Source organism: Oncorhynchus gorbuscha, linkage group LG02 (assembly GCF_021184085.1).
Source record: "Oncorhynchus gorbuscha isolate QuinsamMale2020 ecotype Even-year linkage group LG02, OgorEven_v1.0, whole genome shotgun sequence".
In the NCBI taxonomy this organism is placed as follows: Eukaryota; Metazoa; Chordata; class Actinopteri; order Salmoniformes; family Salmonidae; genus Oncorhynchus; species Oncorhynchus gorbuscha.
Genome location: NC_060174.1, coordinates 85,004,452 through 85,023,646, shown reverse-complemented (window position 1 = coordinate 85,023,646; position 19,195 = coordinate 85,004,452). Strand labels below are relative to the sequence as shown.

The 19,195-nt window shown below is 43.6% G+C and overlaps 1 protein-coding gene, 1 long non-coding RNA gene and 1 pseudogene across 3 annotated transcripts; 2 read left to right on the top strand and 1 right to left on the bottom strand.

Moving 5' to 3' along the window:
• The first annotated feature begins 323 nt into the window (after positions 1-323).
• LOC124011871 (centromere/kinetochore protein zw10 homolog) lies at positions 324-9,007 on the top strand. 2 transcript variants are annotated; one of them, XM_046325237.1, is made up of 15 exons: positions 324-499; positions 2,518-2,652; positions 2,771-2,872; positions 4,419-4,656; positions 4,967-5,119; positions 5,339-5,533; positions 5,686-5,822; positions 6,026-6,208; positions 6,468-6,697; positions 6,852-6,923; positions 7,044-7,213; positions 7,435-7,565; positions 8,037-8,168; positions 8,301-8,503; positions 8,705-9,007. In XM_046325237.1, the coding sequence occupies exons 1-15, from the start codon at positions 395-397 to the stop codon at positions 8,823-8,825; spliced, it is 2,307 nt and encodes a 768-aa protein (XP_046181193.1). In that variant the 5' UTR covers positions 324-394; the 3' UTR covers positions 8,826-9,007. The 2 variants fall into 2 exon arrangements, with proteins under 2 accessions (XP_046181193.1, XP_046181192.1); XM_046325236.1 differs by having other exon boundaries at positions 4,901-5,119.
• LOC124011897 lies at positions 4,883-9,160 on the bottom strand. The gene is made up of 3 exons (XR_006834623.1): positions 8,641-9,160; positions 8,425-8,483; positions 4,883-5,094 (listed from the first exon to the last, which is right to left on the bottom strand). It is a non-coding gene; the product is annotated as an uncharacterized LOC124011897 (long non-coding RNA).
• Positions 9,161-10,691: 1,531 nt separating this feature from the next.
• LOC123990756 overlaps positions 10,692-19,195 on the top strand; it is a 120,068-nt pseudogene continuing 111,564 nt past the window's right edge.

The following is a 19,195-nucleotide window of genomic DNA, read 5'->3' as shown; positions in this document are numbered from 1 at the left end:
TCAAACACTGATTAAATCACATAAATGGTCCTCTCATTGACAGACTACAACTATACTGCTAATATATACTGCAGTTGCTGATTTGTTAATAGGATGGATTATTTGTCCATTTGGTTCGAAGGTAAAGTCGTCTTCTGCCTATTTCTCACTAAGGCAAACTGGAAGATATTTAATAATTTCATTATTACTTATTTTTATTGCTTCTTCTGATTTGTTCACTATTTCTCAATTTTAAATGGGAAATTTGGCCTAGGCGTGGCCAGAGTCTTGGGCATCGTGGAACTATGCTTTTGATTGGTTTATGTGAGTTGGCTTCTTCAGCCTGCACAGTGCCTGAAGGGTTTTGGTGCTTCTAGCTAGCTAGCTAGTCAGTCAGACGTTCTCCAAATCAAACATGGAGTCTTTCGTGACAGAAGTCCTTGCTAGTTCTGGTAAACTTGAAAAAGAAGACCTCGCTGCTAAAATTAGCAAGCTATCACGGAAAGTAGAGGAAACTAAGGTAAACAGGCGAGTTTAGCTAGCTCACGTTAACTAGCCCGCGAAATAAACTAAACAATTGGGCTAACTTTTATCACAAAGCGAACAAAATCTTGGGTTTATCGTTCGAACCCGTCTTGCTAGGCTGGCTAGCCCAATCTAACTAGCTTGCGAACAGAAACCCCGAGGATGACTGGACTAACTAGCTAAATTAGCTAGCGAACATTACCCCGATTATGATACGATTTGCTTGCTAGCTAGCTACACAGAACAAAAATATAAACGCAACATGTAAAAGTGTTGGTCTAATGAGCTGAAATAAAATATCCACGAATTTTTACATAGCACAAAAAGATGTCTCCAATTGAGTGCACAAATTTGGTTACATCCCTGTTCGTGAGCATTTGTGCTTTGCCAAGATAATCCATCCACCTGACAGGTGTGTATCAAGAAGCTGATTCAACAGAATGATCATTACACAGGTGCACCTTGTACTGCCCAGACAATAAAAGGCCTCTCTAAAATATGCAGTTTTGTCACAAAACAATGCCACAGAGGGAGCGGGCAATTGGCATGCTGACTGCAAGAATATCCACCAGAGCTGTTTTAATGTTAATTTCTCTACCATAAGCCACCTCCAACGTTGTTTTAGGGAATTTGGCAGTACGTCCACCCTGCCCCACAACTGCAGACCACGTGTAACCAAGCCAGCCCAGGAACCCCTCATCCGGCTGCATCACCTGCAGGATCGTCTGACACCAGCCACCAGGACAGCTGATGAAAATGAGTCATTATGTCTGTAGTAAAGACCTTTTTTTCTCCCCCCAATTTGGTAATATCCAATTGGTAGTTATTCTTGACCCATCGCTGCAACTCCCCTACAGACTCACTTAAGGTCGAGAGGCATGCATCCCCCGAAACACGACCCTGCCAAGCCACATTGCTTCTTGACTCACTGCTCGCTTTACCTGGAAGCCAGACGCACCAATGTGTTGGAGGAAACACTGTCCTGTTGGCGACCGAAGTCAGCTTGTAGGCGCCCAGCCCTCCACAAGGAGTTGCTAGAGCGCGATGGGACAAGGAAATCCCGGCCAGCCAAACCCTCTCCTAACCCATACAACGCTGGGCCTATTGTGCGTGCCCTCATTGGTCTCCCGGTCACGGCCGGCTGTGACAGCCTGGGATCTAACCCAGGGCTGTAGTGATGCAGTGCCTTAGACTGCTGCACCACTCGGGAGGCTGTAATAATGCCCTTTTGTGGGGAAAATCTTAATTCCGATTGGCAGGGCCTTGCTCCCCAGTGGGTGGGTCTATACCCTCAAAGGCCCACCCATGGCTGCACCCCTGCCCAGTCTTGAAATCCATAGATTAGGGTCTAATGACTTGATTTAAATGGGACTGATTTCCTTATATTAACTGTAACTCTGTCAAATTGTTGCATGTTGTGTTTATTTTTTTGTTTGGTATAAATATTAGCTGTAAATCTAACGTTAGCTTTCAAGCCACAAGAAGTCACAGTTAGCCAATTGCTTGCTATCTAATGTTAGCTTGGTGCCAATGCCACAGCCTTGTCTGTGGCAGTTTAGCAAGCTGACTACAGGCCAAGGATCATGCCAAAGTAGCTGTAGCAACCTAGCTTCTTGACAAGGTTATCGAGCAACGTGTTCTGAACAAGTTGGCTTAGTAAGAAGCATGGTAGTTAGGTTACTCGTGGATATTCCACACAGAAACAGCTGTTCAGTGTTGAATGATGTGTCATGGTTGTCTTACTACTCTGCCCACATTGAAAAATAATATAGCTTGCTTTTTTATCAGGGGTATTTATGCAATGTGGTATAGCTTTCAGACTCTTTTCGTCATTGCCTTACACTTTGATTATGATGTGTCATGGTTGTCTTACTACTCTGCCCACATTGAAAAATAATATAGCTTGCTTTTTTATCAGGGGTATTTATGCAATGTGGTATAGCTTTCAGACTCTTTTCGTCATTGCCTTACACTTTGATTATTTCCCTCAATCATACCTCAATCTCCCCATAGGAAGAGGTATGTGACATGATCAACAAGAGATACAATGAGTTTCTACCCAGCATGCAGGGGGCAGAGGTACTCATGGGACAGGCTGAAGAGGTTTCTAAAGAAATTGATGTCCTCAAAAGCTGCATTGAGACAGAGGTAAGCGTCATGAACCTGTTCATGAGTCATTGGCATCTCCTTGTGTTTTTGGGAGGTGTTACCGAACTGACACAGTTGGCAGAGACATACTATTAAAAATAAGTATGTGTGTTTACAGGTGCAGCAGAATCTACATACAGCCGTGACGGAATATGCCAAGCTAAAGCGGCAGCTGGAGAGAAACACTACTGTCATTGCCATGCTCAGGCACCTAGAAGAGGTAGCCTAAGTAGCTCCCCGCTGTAGCCCTACAGGCTCACAGTCATGTACAGTTATTTTCAGTTAAATTCTGTCTTGGGGCATACCATTGGAGAGGCATGCAAGACACTTTTGTGTATATATAGTGTATGTGAACACCCCTTCAAATTAGTGTATTCGGCTATTTCAGCCACACCGTTGCTCACAGGTGTGTAAAATCGAGCACACCGCCATGCAACCTCCATAGACAAACATCGGCCTTCCTGAAGAGCTCAGTGACTTTCAACGTAGCACTGTCATAGGATGCCACCTTTCCGTCAAGTCAGTTTGTCAAATTTCTGCACTTCTAGAGCTGCCCCAGTCAACTGTAAGTGCTGTTATTGTGAAGTGGAAACAGTTAGGAGAAACAACGGCTCAGACGCGAAGTGGTAGGCCACACAAGCTCACAGAACATGACCACCAAGTTATGAAGCGCGTACCGCGTAAAAGTCTGTACTCGGTTACAACACTCACTACAACATTCGATACCGAGTTCCAAACTGCATCTGGAAGCAACGTCAGCACAAGAACTTGGGAACTTCAGGTAATGGGTTTCCATGGCCAAGCAGCCGCACACAAGCCTAAGATCACCATGCGCAATGCCAAACGTCGGCTGAAGTGGTGTAAAGCTCGCCACCATTGGACTCCGGAGCAGTGGAAACACGTCCTCTGGAGTGATGAATCACACTTCACCATCTGGCAGACCGACGGACGAATCTGGGTTTGGCGGATGCCAGGAGAACGCTACCTGTCCCAAAGCATATAGTGCCAACTGTAAAGTTTGGTGGAGGAAGAATAATAGTCTGCACAGAGCCCTGACCTCAACCCCATCGAACACCTTTGGAATGAATTTAAATGCTGACTGTAAGCCAGGCCTAATCGCCTAACATCAGTGACTGACCTCCCTAATGCTCTTGTGGCTGAATTGAAGCAAGTCCCTGCAGCCATGTTCCAACATCTAGTGGAAAGCCTTCCCAGAAGAGTGGAGGTATTAATGCCCATGATGCTGGAGTGAGATGTTTGACAATCGGGTGTCCAGGTGTTCATGTAGTGTATTTGTTTGGCAACGCTTTTCCCACGTCGGAGAGTATATCCGTGGTCGGTGGACGGCTTGGATGAGGAAATCATTGTTTGCATTGCCCAGGAATTAATTACATCCAATTGTTAGATGCAAATCTAATTGTTTGCGCGCACACATTAACAATTGGATGTAATTATTTTGTGGGCAACGCAAACAACGATTTCTTTATCAGTATCATCCATCACCTACGGATGGTACTCTGACTTGGAAAAAGCATCGCCAAACAGGCACAGGTACGGGTTAGCAAATATCTCGCAAGTTGGCTTTATGTTATGGGCTACTCCCCACTGTAGCCCTAACCTGTTCCCCACTGATATCTACACAGTGCAGTATTCAGCCCTGTTAAACTGAATGGTGTTATTTATCATAATGCACAAATGTAAATGTCAATGCATTTTTACATGTCATACATTTTCTATCTTGTTAATTTTTATGTTGTTCAATTTAGTTTCACATTGCAATGGAGGAGTTTCACAAAGCCCTACTGGAGAAGAAGTATGTAATTGCGGCCAAACAGTTAGAAAAGGCCCGGCACAGTACAGACTCTCTGAAGGCGTGGAAAGGCTCTGACCTGCCCCTGCTGAGAGCACTCAGCTCAGAGCTCACTGTCCAGAGAGAGAACCTCATCTACCATCTGGGGGACGAGTGGAAGAGACTGGCCGTCTGGAAACTGCCTCCTTCCAAAGGTAAAAAGGGTACCAGGAATCATCTAGATTAGGGAAGACCTTGGATGCTTGGCCTCATAATGACATGCCTCAATTTCTTGACCATGAAGTGTTAGTAAGTAGAAAGTAGCCATTCTAGGGCAATTGTATTGAGGATACGTAGGTTGCCTGAGGTGTGTCAGCTGCACTCCAAAGGGTACAACATGGAATCCTCCGATATAAATTATATTATCTCAAATGTGTTTTGTACGTTTTTATTTTAAAGGCGGTACATTGCACTTCATTCATGCCACCAAAGACACTGGTTCTGTGTGTCCATCCATCCTCTCAGAGCCGACGGAGATGAAGTCGTTCCTGAAGACGGAGCTCCAGCTGACCCTGGGCGGGACCAAGGAGCCCCAGCAGAGCCCTCCGCCTCTGCTTTCCTGTGTCCTCCAGGCCCTGACCATCCAGGGGGAACTACAACACAAGATCAAACTCTTCAGTAAGACCCAGTGTCCAGTCAATCAGTCAGTCAATGTTTTTCTTACTGTAAAGCTGACTGAATCAAATAATTTGAATACAGATCATTCTCTGTTTGTATTAGTCTGACTATTGAGTTTTAATAATCTGGAATGCCTCCCTGTTCTGTACATACACTGTGAGGCTGCTTCCATAGCACCCTGTTAGTCCATCATGAGACAGCCAGCCTCTCCCGCACTAGGCCAGGTGCTGCTGAAGTACCTGCTGAAGCCCCTAATCACGTACCCCTCTCTGAACGTGGAGGTGTCGGAGCAGCAAGATGAGGGCACCCTGATATCTCTCCAGTTTGCCGAGACCCCCGAGGAGCACCCCAGCCCCTCACAGGTCTACACCAAAGTCCTGATGGTACTCAAGACCTTACACACACACCTGCTAGGTAGGCACCCTTGCAAATAGTCCTAATTGTTGGTCATTTAGCGCTGGTTGAGATCCTTTAGTCATAGAAAATAGGAAACCAGTTTCTATGCCAGCCACCATTTTAGAGCAGTACCATTGGCCCTATAACGACATGTATCTTTTGCTTTGCAGACGTATCAGTTGGTGAGAGAAAAGTGTCTGTGATACTCGGAGACCTGGTATGGCAGGATATGTCTCATTGCATCATCCATGAGTGCCTCCTGTACTCCATCCCAACCAATAGCTGCCAGCTTGAACAGTACAGTGCAGTATGTATCAAAGGCTAACCAAGTACTCCAAATACACCTCTATACACTCAATATGCACAAACAATTCATTTTAAAGGCAATACAGTCTGTTTTATCAAAGAGATACAGATCCCTATATTTTTGGAACTAGTGACTTGATAGAAAACAAGGATACGTTTTATTCTGTCGTTCATTAATACCCCCATATATGTTCTCACTCATAGGTGATCAAAGAGACGGAGGAGTTTGAGAAGTCCTTGAAGGAGATGCAGTACCTCCGAGGAGACTCCACCGAGCTGCTCAAGTATGCCCAGGACGTCAACTGCCACTTTGCCAGCAAGAAATGCAAAGACGTGATCATGGCGGCACGCAAGCTGATGACCTCCGAGATGCACAACACCGTCAAAGTGTGTTATGTTCTCTTGCAGTCTATCCATGGTCTTATCTGTGTGGTTTCTAATTATTAAGTACACTGACAATAGCCACGCAGTTGACACCTGATGTACAGTATGTGGTTTGATTGCCACGGCAATATCAGAACATACAGATACCCAGAGAAGAAAATAAATGCAGCTGGGACAGGTGAACTGCTTTCAATCTTGCACTGCAGGTAAATGCACAGAGGATATACTCAAATGTACTTCTAACATAATTTCCTGCCAACAGATCACCCAAGATTCTAAGCTTTCCCTCCCCATGCTGCCCAACCCTGGCTCTGGAGACATCAAGGGCAAACAGGGGGCCAAGAAGCTTGAGGCGCCCAGGTTGGATAACGAGAAGCAGCTGGGTGCGCGGACGCTGTGCCTGCCTGTGTGTCGCATCAGTGAGTCGGTGCAGCAGCTGATGGAGCTGGCCTTGCACACGCTGTCCGAGGCTGTGGGAAACTCCAGCCAATGGTACGCTCTCATGTTACGCAGCACCATGTTACCCACTGTCACTGTACATGATGACATGATATTAACTCTTCAGCTTTAGCCCAGTGTTTCACTAAAGTTGTTAGTGTTGCAAAAATTACACTTTTTTTCCTTCTCTAATTTTTGTCCCTCAAAGTGCTACCCAACTGTTCTTCACAGTGCGGAATATATTCCAGCTATTCTATGATGTTGTGCCTACATACCATAAGTGAGTATATTCCGTTTTCTTCTTTTATTTTTAATGCTGTTTATGTATAATCAATTTCAGAATGAGCATTTCCTCCTCTGTCTCACTGACTTCTCTCTTCTCTCTCTCTCTGCTCTCCAGAGAGAACCTGCTCAAGTTCCCACATCTGGCGGCCATCCAGCACAACAACTGCATGTACATCGCCCACCACCTGCTCACCCTGGGCCACCAGTTCAGTCCACACCTGCCTGACCCCCTCAGTGAGAGTGCTGCCACCTTTGTGGACCTGGTGCCCGGCTTCAGGAAACTGGGTAAGGAAAGGAGCGTGTCCCATGGCTCGCCCAGCGTTAGCATGGCTTTTGTGCACACTTGATGGGTTTTGTGGAGGTTGAGCTGTTTTTTTTGTTTTTGTTTTCAAAAAGGATAATGAGACCAGGGAGATATGAGTCAATCATGTTCTAGCAACATCTCAACGCCAAAGTAGATGAAAAGCGAATGTACACTTCTAGTTCTGACTAGCAATATTCCCCAGGCGCTCATTGCTTCCTGGCCCATCTGAACGTCCAGAGAGCAGAGATGCTGGAGCGTCTCTCCACCGCACGCAACTTCTCCAACCTGGATGACGAGGATAACTACTCTGCAGCCAGCAAGGCCGTTAGGCAGGTCAGTGTTCAAGTAAACCGGCAATATCGCTGGAAGAGATCTACAATTGTGCATATGATAACTAGCCACAAATATGGAATTATATCTCCAGTATTTTAAAATAAGTTGTCTCAAAGGGCAACTATCAGCCAGACATTCTAAAATGGTCAGTTAAAGGCATACTTCAAAGAAAATGTTTAAGTAAGCATGATTAGCATAGTGGGATGCCATTCATTTTTTGGACAATGCTAATTATGCTAACTCCTGGCTGTGGCAAAAGTAAACAAAAGATTATTGTGGATGCTGTCACTACGGGCCTATAGACACAACCCAAGGTAAGAGGAATTTGACAAAAATATCAATGTTGGCTGAAATATCCCTTTAAGATTCAGATCAAAACTTGTCAATGCTTGGCTTGTATCAAATGCACTAACAATTCTTATAGGATGGGGTCACTGTTCCATTACTGAAAATTGATTGATTATTTTGCAGGTCATCCATCAGCTGAAAAGGCTGGGCACCGTCTGGCAAGACGTTCTGCCAGTCAACATATACTGTAAAGCCATGGGGATTCTCCTCAACACTGCCATCTCAGAGCTGATTGCCAAAATCATGATGTTGGAGGTGAGGGCAGGCTCTTATTTGACAATGTAGCTTGTGTTTCTGCAATGATTTTACAGGGGGAAAATATAGTTAATCTTGGTTGAATGAGTGGGCTTCCTCATCCCATGGTTTCTATCCTATTTGGCTCTTTAGGATATCTCCACTGAAGATGGGGAGCACCTACAAATCCTCTGTCAGACCATTATCGAGGAAGGACCCCCGGTGTTCATTCCACTGCCTGAGGAGAACAAGAACAAGATGTACCAGGAGGAGGTACCTGTTTACGTGAAGAAGTGGATCACCTTCAAGGAGCTGGTCATAGTGCTGCAAGCTAACCTGCAGGAGATAGTCGACAGGTACAAAAAGGAACTTCTCAGCTTGTCAAATCATCATTAAAGTTATTAATTTTCATAACAAAAAATGATGACAACCACAATTCCAAAAGTGTACACACGGCTAATCCATATAATTAACTGTTTCTTATTTGGATTACTTGTTTGATTGGTATACCACTGAGTCCTCTTATTGGTTGATTTGTCCTTGTTTCCTGTCTGAAGGTGGGCGGAGGGGAAAGGGCCACTGGCGCTGGAGTTCTCTAGTTCCGATATGAAGAGCCTAATCCGAGCTTTGTTCCAGAACACTGAGAGGCGGGCGGTGGCTCTCACCAAAATCAAATAGACTCTCCTTTGCTCTCTTGCTTCCAACAAACGACCCCAATAAGCTGTACCACTTTCCTTCACTGCTGTGGAAAACAGTTCATTAAAAACAGTTCAGTTCATTAATGTCTTTGTTTAAGCTTAGTTGTGAATTTAAATGCAATATATGCCATTGTATATCATAAAACAGGATTTCAAATACAATGTTGTGTCCAGCTTCTTTAAAAAAAAATATTTTAAGGTGCAATATGCAGAAATCAATGCCATTCCTGGTTGCTAAAATTCTAATAGTTTACCTAATTTCAGTTTGAGACAAAAATATCAAGTATACTGTAAAGAATCATTGTACCATCTTACCCGCTGTGAAATATAACAACACCGTTATCCCAGAAACCCTAGACCCACTCTAATTTGCATACCACCCTAACAGATCCACAGATGATGTAATCTCTATTGCACTCTACACTGCCATTTCACACCTGGACAAAAGGAACATCTATGTGAGAATGCTATTTATTGACTACAGGCCCTGGGACTAAACACCTCCCTCTGCTACTGGATCCTGGACTTCCAGGCAGTGAGGGTAGGTAACAACATCCGCCACGCTGATCCTCAACACGGAGGCTCCTCGGGTGCAGTGTTCAGTCCCACCCTGTACTCCCTGTTCACTCATGACTGCACGGCCAGGCACGACTCCAATACCATCATTAAGTTTGTCAATGTCACAACAGTGGCAGGCCTGATCACCGACAATGACAAGACAGCCTATAGGGAGGTCAGAGACCTGGCCGTGTGGTGCCAGGACAACAACCTCCCTCAATGTGATGGGTCCTCAGATCCTCAAAAGGTTCTACAGCTGCACCATCGAGAACTGGTTGCATCACTGCTTGGCCTCCGACCGCAAGGCACTACAGAGGGTAGTGCGTACTGCCCAGTACATCACCGGGGCCAAGCTTCCTGCCATCCAGGACCTCTATACCAGGCGGTGTCAGAGGAAGGCCCTAAAAATTGTCAAAGACTCCAGCCACCCTGGTCATAGACTGTTCTCTCTGCTACCGCACGATAAGTGGTACCGGACCGCCAAGTCTAGGTCCAAGAGTCTTCTAAATAGATTTTTACCCCCAAGCCATAAGACTCCTGAACATTTAATCAAATGGCTACCCAGACTATTTGCATTGCCCACCCCTCTTTTACACCTGTGCTACTCTGTTTATTATCTATGCATAGTCACTTTATAATAATATATGCCATTTAGCGGACGCTTTTATCCAAAGCGACTTACAGTCATGTGTGCATACATTCTACGTATGCACACACATTTAATTACCTACCGTACATGTACATATTACCTCCGAGCATTGACTCTGTACCGGTATCCCCAGTATATAGCCTCGCTATTGTTATTTACTGCTGCTCTTGATTTGTTTCAATTAATATTTTTTAAGGTATTATTTCTTAACTGCATTATTGGTTAAGGGCTTATAAGTAAGCGTTTCACTCTTGTATTTGGCTCGTGACAAAATGTGATTTGATTTTATATATTTTCAATAAGCAAAAAATATATTTTCAGCTGGTGTACAAAACCCAAAGTAAAAGATACAAAAAATGAATCTTAAAAATATATTTTTTAAATGGGAAATAGCACTCAGAACAGATCTACGAACAGCTTCTTAGACTTGCTTTCAATGAGAATAACAGATCAATTACTTGATCAACTTGCCCAAAAATATATATATATTGCAGCTTGAATACAATTATTTGTATCTGAAACTGCTTTCTGAATGATGATATTTTGTCTAATTATTGGCAAAAGAGCTGATCTGAAAAGTTCAGATGGGACAATTTATACACCTCTCTTCAAGCATGATCCATATGGTGCGTTCAAGACAACTTAATTTTGGTTAACCCAAAACTGAAGTCTTAGATGGATGAAGAGATGCAACACTTTTTCCGTTTGGAGTAAACGGTTTTCGTTGCAAAAATCTTTGCAATAGACTGAACGTTTTGCAATGAATCTGACTAATGAACTACATCTCCCATATCCCTCTGGCTGTTTCATTAACGTCATATTTATGCGTCTACATGCGTGTCTGCCTCAGCGTTTTTATACCTATGGCTGAATTACCAAACATTTATTTTTCAAACATTGAATTCTCCGACCAAACCTGTCCCCCAGGAAAAATATGGGGAAGAAAAACCCAACCGATACTGCTGATCCTGTGAATAACTTCGAGCGATGGAAGAAGAAATACAATAAGACAAAAACCAGAGTCAAACAGGAGAAAATACAGAAAAGGAAACCTGAATGGCAGGTGGAGAAAGAAGATATTCAACGGCTGGTCAACAAATATAACGAGGTAAACAACGTTTTTATCCTACTAGGTAGGGCGAGACGAGCTAGCTAATGTTAGCTGGCGTAGATGGCTAGGGCCGCATTCTGCAGATTTGAGATAGAAATACGCTATGTAGATCAAACACCTCATGTAGAATAAGGACTCACATCGGCTCTATTCATGGCTTGTCTACCTGCAATGTTGGAGAACGTCTGGCAACTGAACATGTCCTAGGACTGTAAATGAGATATCTAGCTAGCTATCACATCTTCAGTCTTATCAAAGCAATCTCATGTCCCATAAGTCATTTTTAGGAAGTCCTAGGTTGCGTAACGATAGCTAAATGATTGCAGTTGACAATGATTTGTATCATATCATTACTTCTGGGGCAGTGTAGATACACTTGAACACTTTTGTCTTCTAGATAAATGCCAAGGATGCTGAGAGGTTTTCAGATTTCCCCATCTCCAAGAATACCCTGTGAGGTAAATGGCATTGAATGCTTTTGCCATTAATGCAATGTGAACCAACATGCCATTGGCAAACACATTATACCATTGAAAGTATCTCTTGTTTGGGATTGACATTTTTGTTGTTTACCCCAGGTCTAATAGAAGCACAGTATCGTCAGCCCACAGAAATACAGAGACAGGCAATTGACTTTGCATTGCAAGGAAAAGATGTTCTGGGTGCTGCAAAGACTGGTTCTGGAAAAACACTGGCCTTTCTCATTCCTGTGAGTACCCAATTGTGTTCTATATCTATGCAAAATTGCAAGTTGATATTTTATTGATTTCACCATGTAGGCAAGTAGAGAACAAGTTGTCATTTACAATTGCGACCTGGCCAAGATAAAGCAAAGCAGTTCTACACATACAACAACACAGAGTTACACATGGAGTAAAACAAACTTACAGTCAATAATACAGTAGAAACAAGTCTATATATGATGTGAGCAAATGAGGTGAGATAAGGGAGGTAACTGCAAAAGAAAGGCCATGGTGGCGAAGTAAATACAATATAGCAAGTAAAACACTGGAATAGTAGATTTGCAGTGGAAGAATGTGCAAAGTAGAAATAAAAATGTGATTCAAAATAAATAAATAAATCAAATAAATACAGCAGAGAAAGAGGTATATGTTTGGGCTAAATTATAGATGGGCTATGTACAGGTGCTGTAATCTGTGAGCTGCTCTGACAGCTGGTGTTTAAAGCTAGTGAGGGAGATAAGTGTTTCCAGTTTCAGAGATTTTTGTAGTTCGTTCCAGTCATTGGCAACAGAGAACTGGAAAGAGAGGTGGCCAAAGAAAGAATTGGTTTTCGGGGTGACCAGAGAGATATACACAATGATATGAATGCAGATGCAATGTGCATCCATTATTTCAGGCTATTGATGGCTTGTCATTGCCTTTCACACGTATTGGTTTCATTTCCAGGTATTGGAATGTTTATCGTCAGCAGTGGACAGCAATGGATGGCCTGGGGGCCCTCATCTCCCCCACACGAGAGCTGGCCTATCAGACATCGAGGTGCTCCGTAAAGTGAGCAAGAACCATGAGTTCTCTGCCGGCCTCATCATTGGCAGAAAGGTACACTATTTACTTTCAAGTACCTATATTTGGTGATCATTTCATGTTGGTTTTGAAAGGAAACGTTTTGTGCCCTGTTATTCCTTTGGATTCTGCAACCGATCATTGATTCATTTAGGCAAGGTTAAAGGACCCCCCCAGGCGGAATTGCCGCCACTATTTTGACATTTAGGTTACTTAGGCTACTTATACCTAGGATACTTATATACACTTAGGCTACTTACTAATACACACTTAGGCTACTTATACATATAAGGAATTTCCACATGGAGTTAATAAAAGTCAACAAATAGGGCACTGAACACCGTCAGTCTAGCTAGCTAGCTACAGTATCTTGCTAACCTTTTCAAGTTTTATTCGTCGTATGTACGGGGTACGCATGGTATACTTTGTCCAACAAAATGCTTAATTGCAGGTTCCTTCTTGACAATGCAACAAGAAGTAATGAAAGATAATACCAACATTTTTAGCATAAGAATGGTACAGGAGGGCACCATTTATAGGCCAATATTTACACATGTATTGGGGGGAGGGGAGTGTATAAATTTAGCAGTATAATAAGAGTCTGGTAGGAGCAGTTGTGATTGTGTGTGTAGCATAAATGTATATACTGAACAAAAATATAAATGGAACATGTAAAGTGTTGATCCTATGTTTCATGAGCTGAAATAAAAGATCCCAGAATTTTTCCATGTGCACAAAAAGCTTATTTCTCTCATCTACCTGACAGGTGTGGCATATCAAGAAGCTGATTTAACAGCATGGTCATTACACAGGTGCACCTACTGCTGGGGACAATAAACGGCTACTCTAAAATGTGCAGTTCTGTCACACAACACAATGACACAGATGTCTGCATTTTGGGGATTGTACAATTGGCATGCTGACTGCAGGAATGTCCACCAGAGCTGCATGCTGACTGCAGGAATGTCCACCAGAGCTGCTGTTTCAGAATTTAATGTTCATTTCTCTACCATATGCCTCCAACGTCGTTTTAGAGAATTTGGCAGTACTTCCAACTGGCCTCACAACTGCAGACCGTGTGTATCCATGCCAGCTTAGGACCTCCACCTCTGACGTCTTCACCTGCGGGATCGTCTGAGAACAGCAGGCCGGACAGCTGATGAAACTGAGCAGTATTTCTGTGTGTAATAAAGTCATTTTGTGGGGAAAAACTCATTCTGATTGACTGTCTGGATCCCCACTGAGCCACGCCCCTGCCCAGTCATGTAAAATCTGTAGATTAGGGCCTAATTTTATTTAAATTAACTCATCTCCTTATATGAACTGTAAATCAGTAAAAATGTTGCGTGTTGGGCTTTTATATTTTTGTTCAGTATATGTGTGCATGCCTGAGTGCATGTGTGCTAAGGTGAGGAGAATCAGAGCAGGTGGTCAGTCCAGTTCAAGTGTTCAGGAGTCTGATGGGTTTCACATACCAACTGGCTCATCTACCTGACAGTTAGGGAGAACTGCTGGTCTGTGGGGTCCTTTGATGCTCTGTGCCTTATTCAGGCACCATTTTGAGTAGATTACCTGGATGGGTCTGACCCATCTTTGACTTCGCCATCTATTGCTATCTCAAGTTTTGGCATCTTCCATAAATTGTAGCCGACAATCTGCCATAGAAATAGTTAGAATAAGATGACGTTCCGGTAATATGGATAACTTTTGAAAGCAATGTTCCCTCGTTTTTTTTCGGCACAGCAAATTTCAGGTCGGCTGAGTGCAAACTTCAACGTTGTGAAAATTCTGTGCAACTTCTGGCACCCGTTTATTGTGAACACTGAGGCAGTACCCGCTTTAAGTTACCGTTATAACAGTGGCCAAGTAGGGCTCTGACTATTTTGATACATAATATATCCCTATTAGTGGTTTACCATCTCAAACAATGGAGAAAATGCATCCTGTAGCATTTAACATGGAAATAGCTGTCCTATCATTCAGCCTACAGTAGCAGCCAATGTGTGGTGTTCAATGTAGGCCTACATTCCGTGAGACTTGTAAAAAAATATGCAAGCCTTGACATTAACTTGTTTATCCACTTTTCCTTCAGATAAGGAGGTTACTGAAGATGTGTTTGATTCAAGAAACCACTTTACAAAATACATGTAATTATTATTACAATGCCATATTACAGAGAATCAGACAAATTATGCTACCCTCTGCCTATTGGCTACTTAGCTTATTCAAACCTCTCTCAAAATACAGCACTGTCCTTCTGGGCTTCTGAGTGGCGCAGCGGTCTAAGGCACTGTATCTCGGTACTCGAGTTGTCACTACAGTCCCTTGACCAGGTTAGGGGAGGGTTTGGCCGGTGTAGGCCGTCAAATTAGTTCTTAACTGACTTGCCTAGTTAAATAAAGATACTATTAAAAAGGGAAATTCCTGAGCAGTTTCCTTCCTCTCCGGCAACGAGTTAGGAAGGACACCTTTACCTTTAGTGACTAGGTGAATTAATACACCTTCCTAAGTGAAATTAATAACTTCACCATGCTCAAAGGGATATTCATTGTCTGCTTTTTAAAAATGTTTATCCATCTACCAATAGGTGCCCTTCTTTGCGAGGCATTGGGGAAAAACTCCCTGTTCTTTGTGATTGAATCTGTTTGAAATTCATTGAGGGACCTTACAGATAATTGTGTGGGGTACAGAGAGCAGGTACTCATTCAAAAATCGTGTTAAACATTATTGCACACACGGAGTCCATGCAACTTATTTGACATGTTAAGCACATTTTTACTCCTGTATTTATTTAGGCTTGCCATAACAAAGGGGATGAATATTTACTTATTGGCTCACGACATTTCAGCTTTACATTTTCTAAAAACATACAGTGGGGCAAAAAAGTATTGTCAGCCACCATTTGTGCAAGTACTCCCACTTAAAAAGATGAGAGGCCTGTAATTTTCATCGTAACTATGACAGACAAAATGAGAAAAAAATCCAGAAAATCACATTGTAGGATTTTTTATGGATTAATTTGCAAATTATGGTGGAAAATAAGTATTTGGTCACCTACAAACAAGCAAGATTTCTGGCTCTCACAGACCTGTAACTTCTTCTTTGTCCTCCTCTCGTTACCTGTATTAATGGTAACGGGTGTATTAATGTTTGAACTTGTTATCAGTATAAAAGACACCTGTCCACAACCTCAAAAAGTCACACTCCAAACTCCACTATGGCCAAGACCAAAGAGCTGTCAAAGGACACCAGAAACAAAATTGTAGACCTACACCAGGCTGGGAAGACTGAATCTGCAATAGGTAAGCAGATTGGTTTGAAGAAATCAACTGTGGGAGCAATTATTAGGAAATGAAGACATACAAGACCACTGATAATCTCCCTCGATCTGGGGCTCCACGCAAGATCTCACCCCGTGGGGTCAAAATAATCACAAGAACGGTGAGCAAAAATCCCAGAACCACACGGGGGGACCTAGTGAATGACCTGCAGAGAGCTGGGACCAAAGTAACAAAGCCTACCATCAGTAACACACTACGCCGCCAGGGACTCAAATCCTGCAGTGCCAGACGTGTCCCCCTGCTTAAGCCAGTACATGTCCAGGCCCGTCTGAAGTTTGCTAGAGAGCATTTGGATGATCCAGAAGAAGATTGGGAGAATGTCATATGTTCAGATGAAACCAAAATATAACTTTTTGGTAAAAACTTAACCCGTCATGTTTGGAGGACGAAGAATGCTGAGTTGCATCCAAAGAACACCATACCTACTGTGAAGCATGGGGGCGGAAACATCATGCTTTGGGGCTGTTTTTCTGCAAAGGGACCAGGACGACTGATCCGTGTAAAGGAAAGAATGAATGGGGCCATGTATCATGAGATTTTGAGTGAAAACCTCCTTTCATCAGCAAGGGCATTGAAGATGAAATGTGGCTGGGTCTTTCAGCATGACAATGATCCCAAACACACCGCCCGGGCAACGAAGGAGTGGCTTCGTATGAAGCATTTCAAGGTCCTGGAGTGGCCTAGCCAGTCTCCAGATCTCAACCCCATAGAAAATCTTTGGAGGGAGTTGAAAGTCTGTGTTGCCCAGCAACAGCCCCAAAACATCACTGCTCTAGAGGAGATCTGCATGGAGGAATGGGCCAAAATACCAGCAACAGTGTGTGAAAACCTTGTGAAGACTTACAGAAAACGTTTGACCTCTGTCATTGTCAACAAAGGGTATGTAACAAAGTATTGAGAAACTTTTGTTATTGACCAAATACTTATTTTCCACCATAATTTGCAAATAAATTAATAAAAAATCCTACAATGTGATTTTCTGGTTTTCTAAAACATTTTTGTCTGTCATAGTTGAAGTGTACCTTTGATGAAAATTACAGGCCTCTCTCATCTTTAAGTGGGAGAACTTGCACAATTGGTGGCTGACGAAATACTTTTTTGCCCCACTGTAATTCCACATTGACATGGGGCATTGTGTTACTGGCCTACACAGAAACACAATCTCAATTTAATCAATTTTATATTCAGTCTGTAACGCAACAAAATGTGGGGAAAGTCCAGGGGTGTGAATCCTTTTTGAAGGCTCTGTATAGCATACTTTGATGAAAACAACTTTAATCGATGTGCAACTTTGGGTAAGCTCTGGCCATTCTTTCATCTCGAAAAAGTGCAATTCTACTGATGTGGGTGTTTTTAAGGGATAGACTTACATAGAATGTCAAATTCTGTATGTAAAGTACAGCTGTAGTTGCCAGAGTTTTATCTCTGTGGTATGTTTTTTTTGCAGGACCTGAAGAAGAGTCTGAGAAGTTCCACCGCACTAACGTCATCATCTGCACGCCAGGACGCCTGCTCCAGCACATGGACGAGACAGCTGCCTTCCACGCTTCCGATCTGCACATGCTTGGTACATAGTTAAACCTGAGCTTCTAGGCCACCATACAAATAGTTTTACTGTTGTATGAGCTATAAGTTGTTTATGGACTTTTATCACATTCTTACCGTTAATATTAAGCAACATTGCTTGAGTAGCACTGTTTTGATCTGTAGTCAGATCATTGGAGATTAATATACTTGTTTGCAAAATCTATGGTCTTGTGACATGGTCCTAATGGCTTTTCAACTTCCAGTTTTGGATAAGGCGGATCGCATCTTGGACATAGGTGTTGCCGACACTATCAACGCCATAGTGGAGAACCTCCCCAAGACCCGTCAGACACTGCTGTTCTCAGCCACACAGACCAAGTCATTGAAAGACCTGGCCCGTCTCAGCCTCCAAGACCCAGAGTACGTCTGGGTGCACGAGAAGGCCAAGTTCAGGTAGGAGCTCTATTATATAACACAACAACACCACTATAGTCCTGTGTCAAATACTCTTAGTCTTGGCTTACACTGATTGCATGTTGCAGGGTCTACAGTCAATCACGGACTACAAGAAGAAACCCAGCCCAGTCACGGACCAGGATGTCTTGCTCCCAGGCAGACTAAATAACTTTTTTGCCCGCTTTGAGGACAATACAGTGCCACTGACACGGCCTGCAACGAAAACATGCGGTCTCTCCTTCACTGCAGCCGAGGTGAGTAAGACATTTAAACGTGTTAACCCTCGCAAGGCTGCAGGCCCAGACGGCCCAGACCAGCTGGCCGGTGTGTTTACGGACATATTCAATCAATCCCTATACCAGTCTGCTGTTCCCACATGCTTCAAGAGGGCCACCATTGTTCCTGTTCCCAAGAAAGCTAAGGTAACTGAGCTAAACGACTACCGCCCCGTAGCACTCACTTCCGTCATCATGAAGTGCTTTGAGAGACTAGTCAAGGACCATATCACCTCCACCCTACCTGACACCCTAGACCCACTCCAATTTGCTTACCGCCCAAATAGGTCCACAGACGATGCAATCTCAACCACACTGCACACTGCCCTAACCCACCTGGACAAGAGGAATACCTATGTGAGAATGCTGTTCATCGACTACAGCTCGGCATTCAACACCATAGTACCCTCCAAGCTCGTCATCAAGCTCGAGACCCTGGGTCTCGACCCCGCCCTGTGCAACTGGGTACTGGACTTCCTGACGGGCCGCCCCCAGGTGGTGAGGGTAGGCAACAACATCTTCTCCCCGCTGATCCTCAACACGGGGGCCCCACAAGGGTGCGTTCTGAGCCCTCTCCTGTACTCCCTGTTCGCCCACGACTGCGTGGCCACGCACGCCTCCAACTCAATCATCAAGTTTGCGGACGACACAACAGTGGTAGGCTTGATTACCAACAACGACGAGACGGCCTACAGGGAGGAGGTGAGGGCCCTCGGAGTGTGGTGTCAGGAAAATAACCTCACACTCAACGTCAACAAAACTAAGGAGATGATTGTGGACTTCAGGAAACAGCAGAGGGAACACCCCCCTATCCACATCGATGGAACAGTAGTGGAAAGGGTAGCAAGTTTTAAGTTCCTCGGCATACACATCACAGACAAACTGAATTGGTCCACTCACACTGACA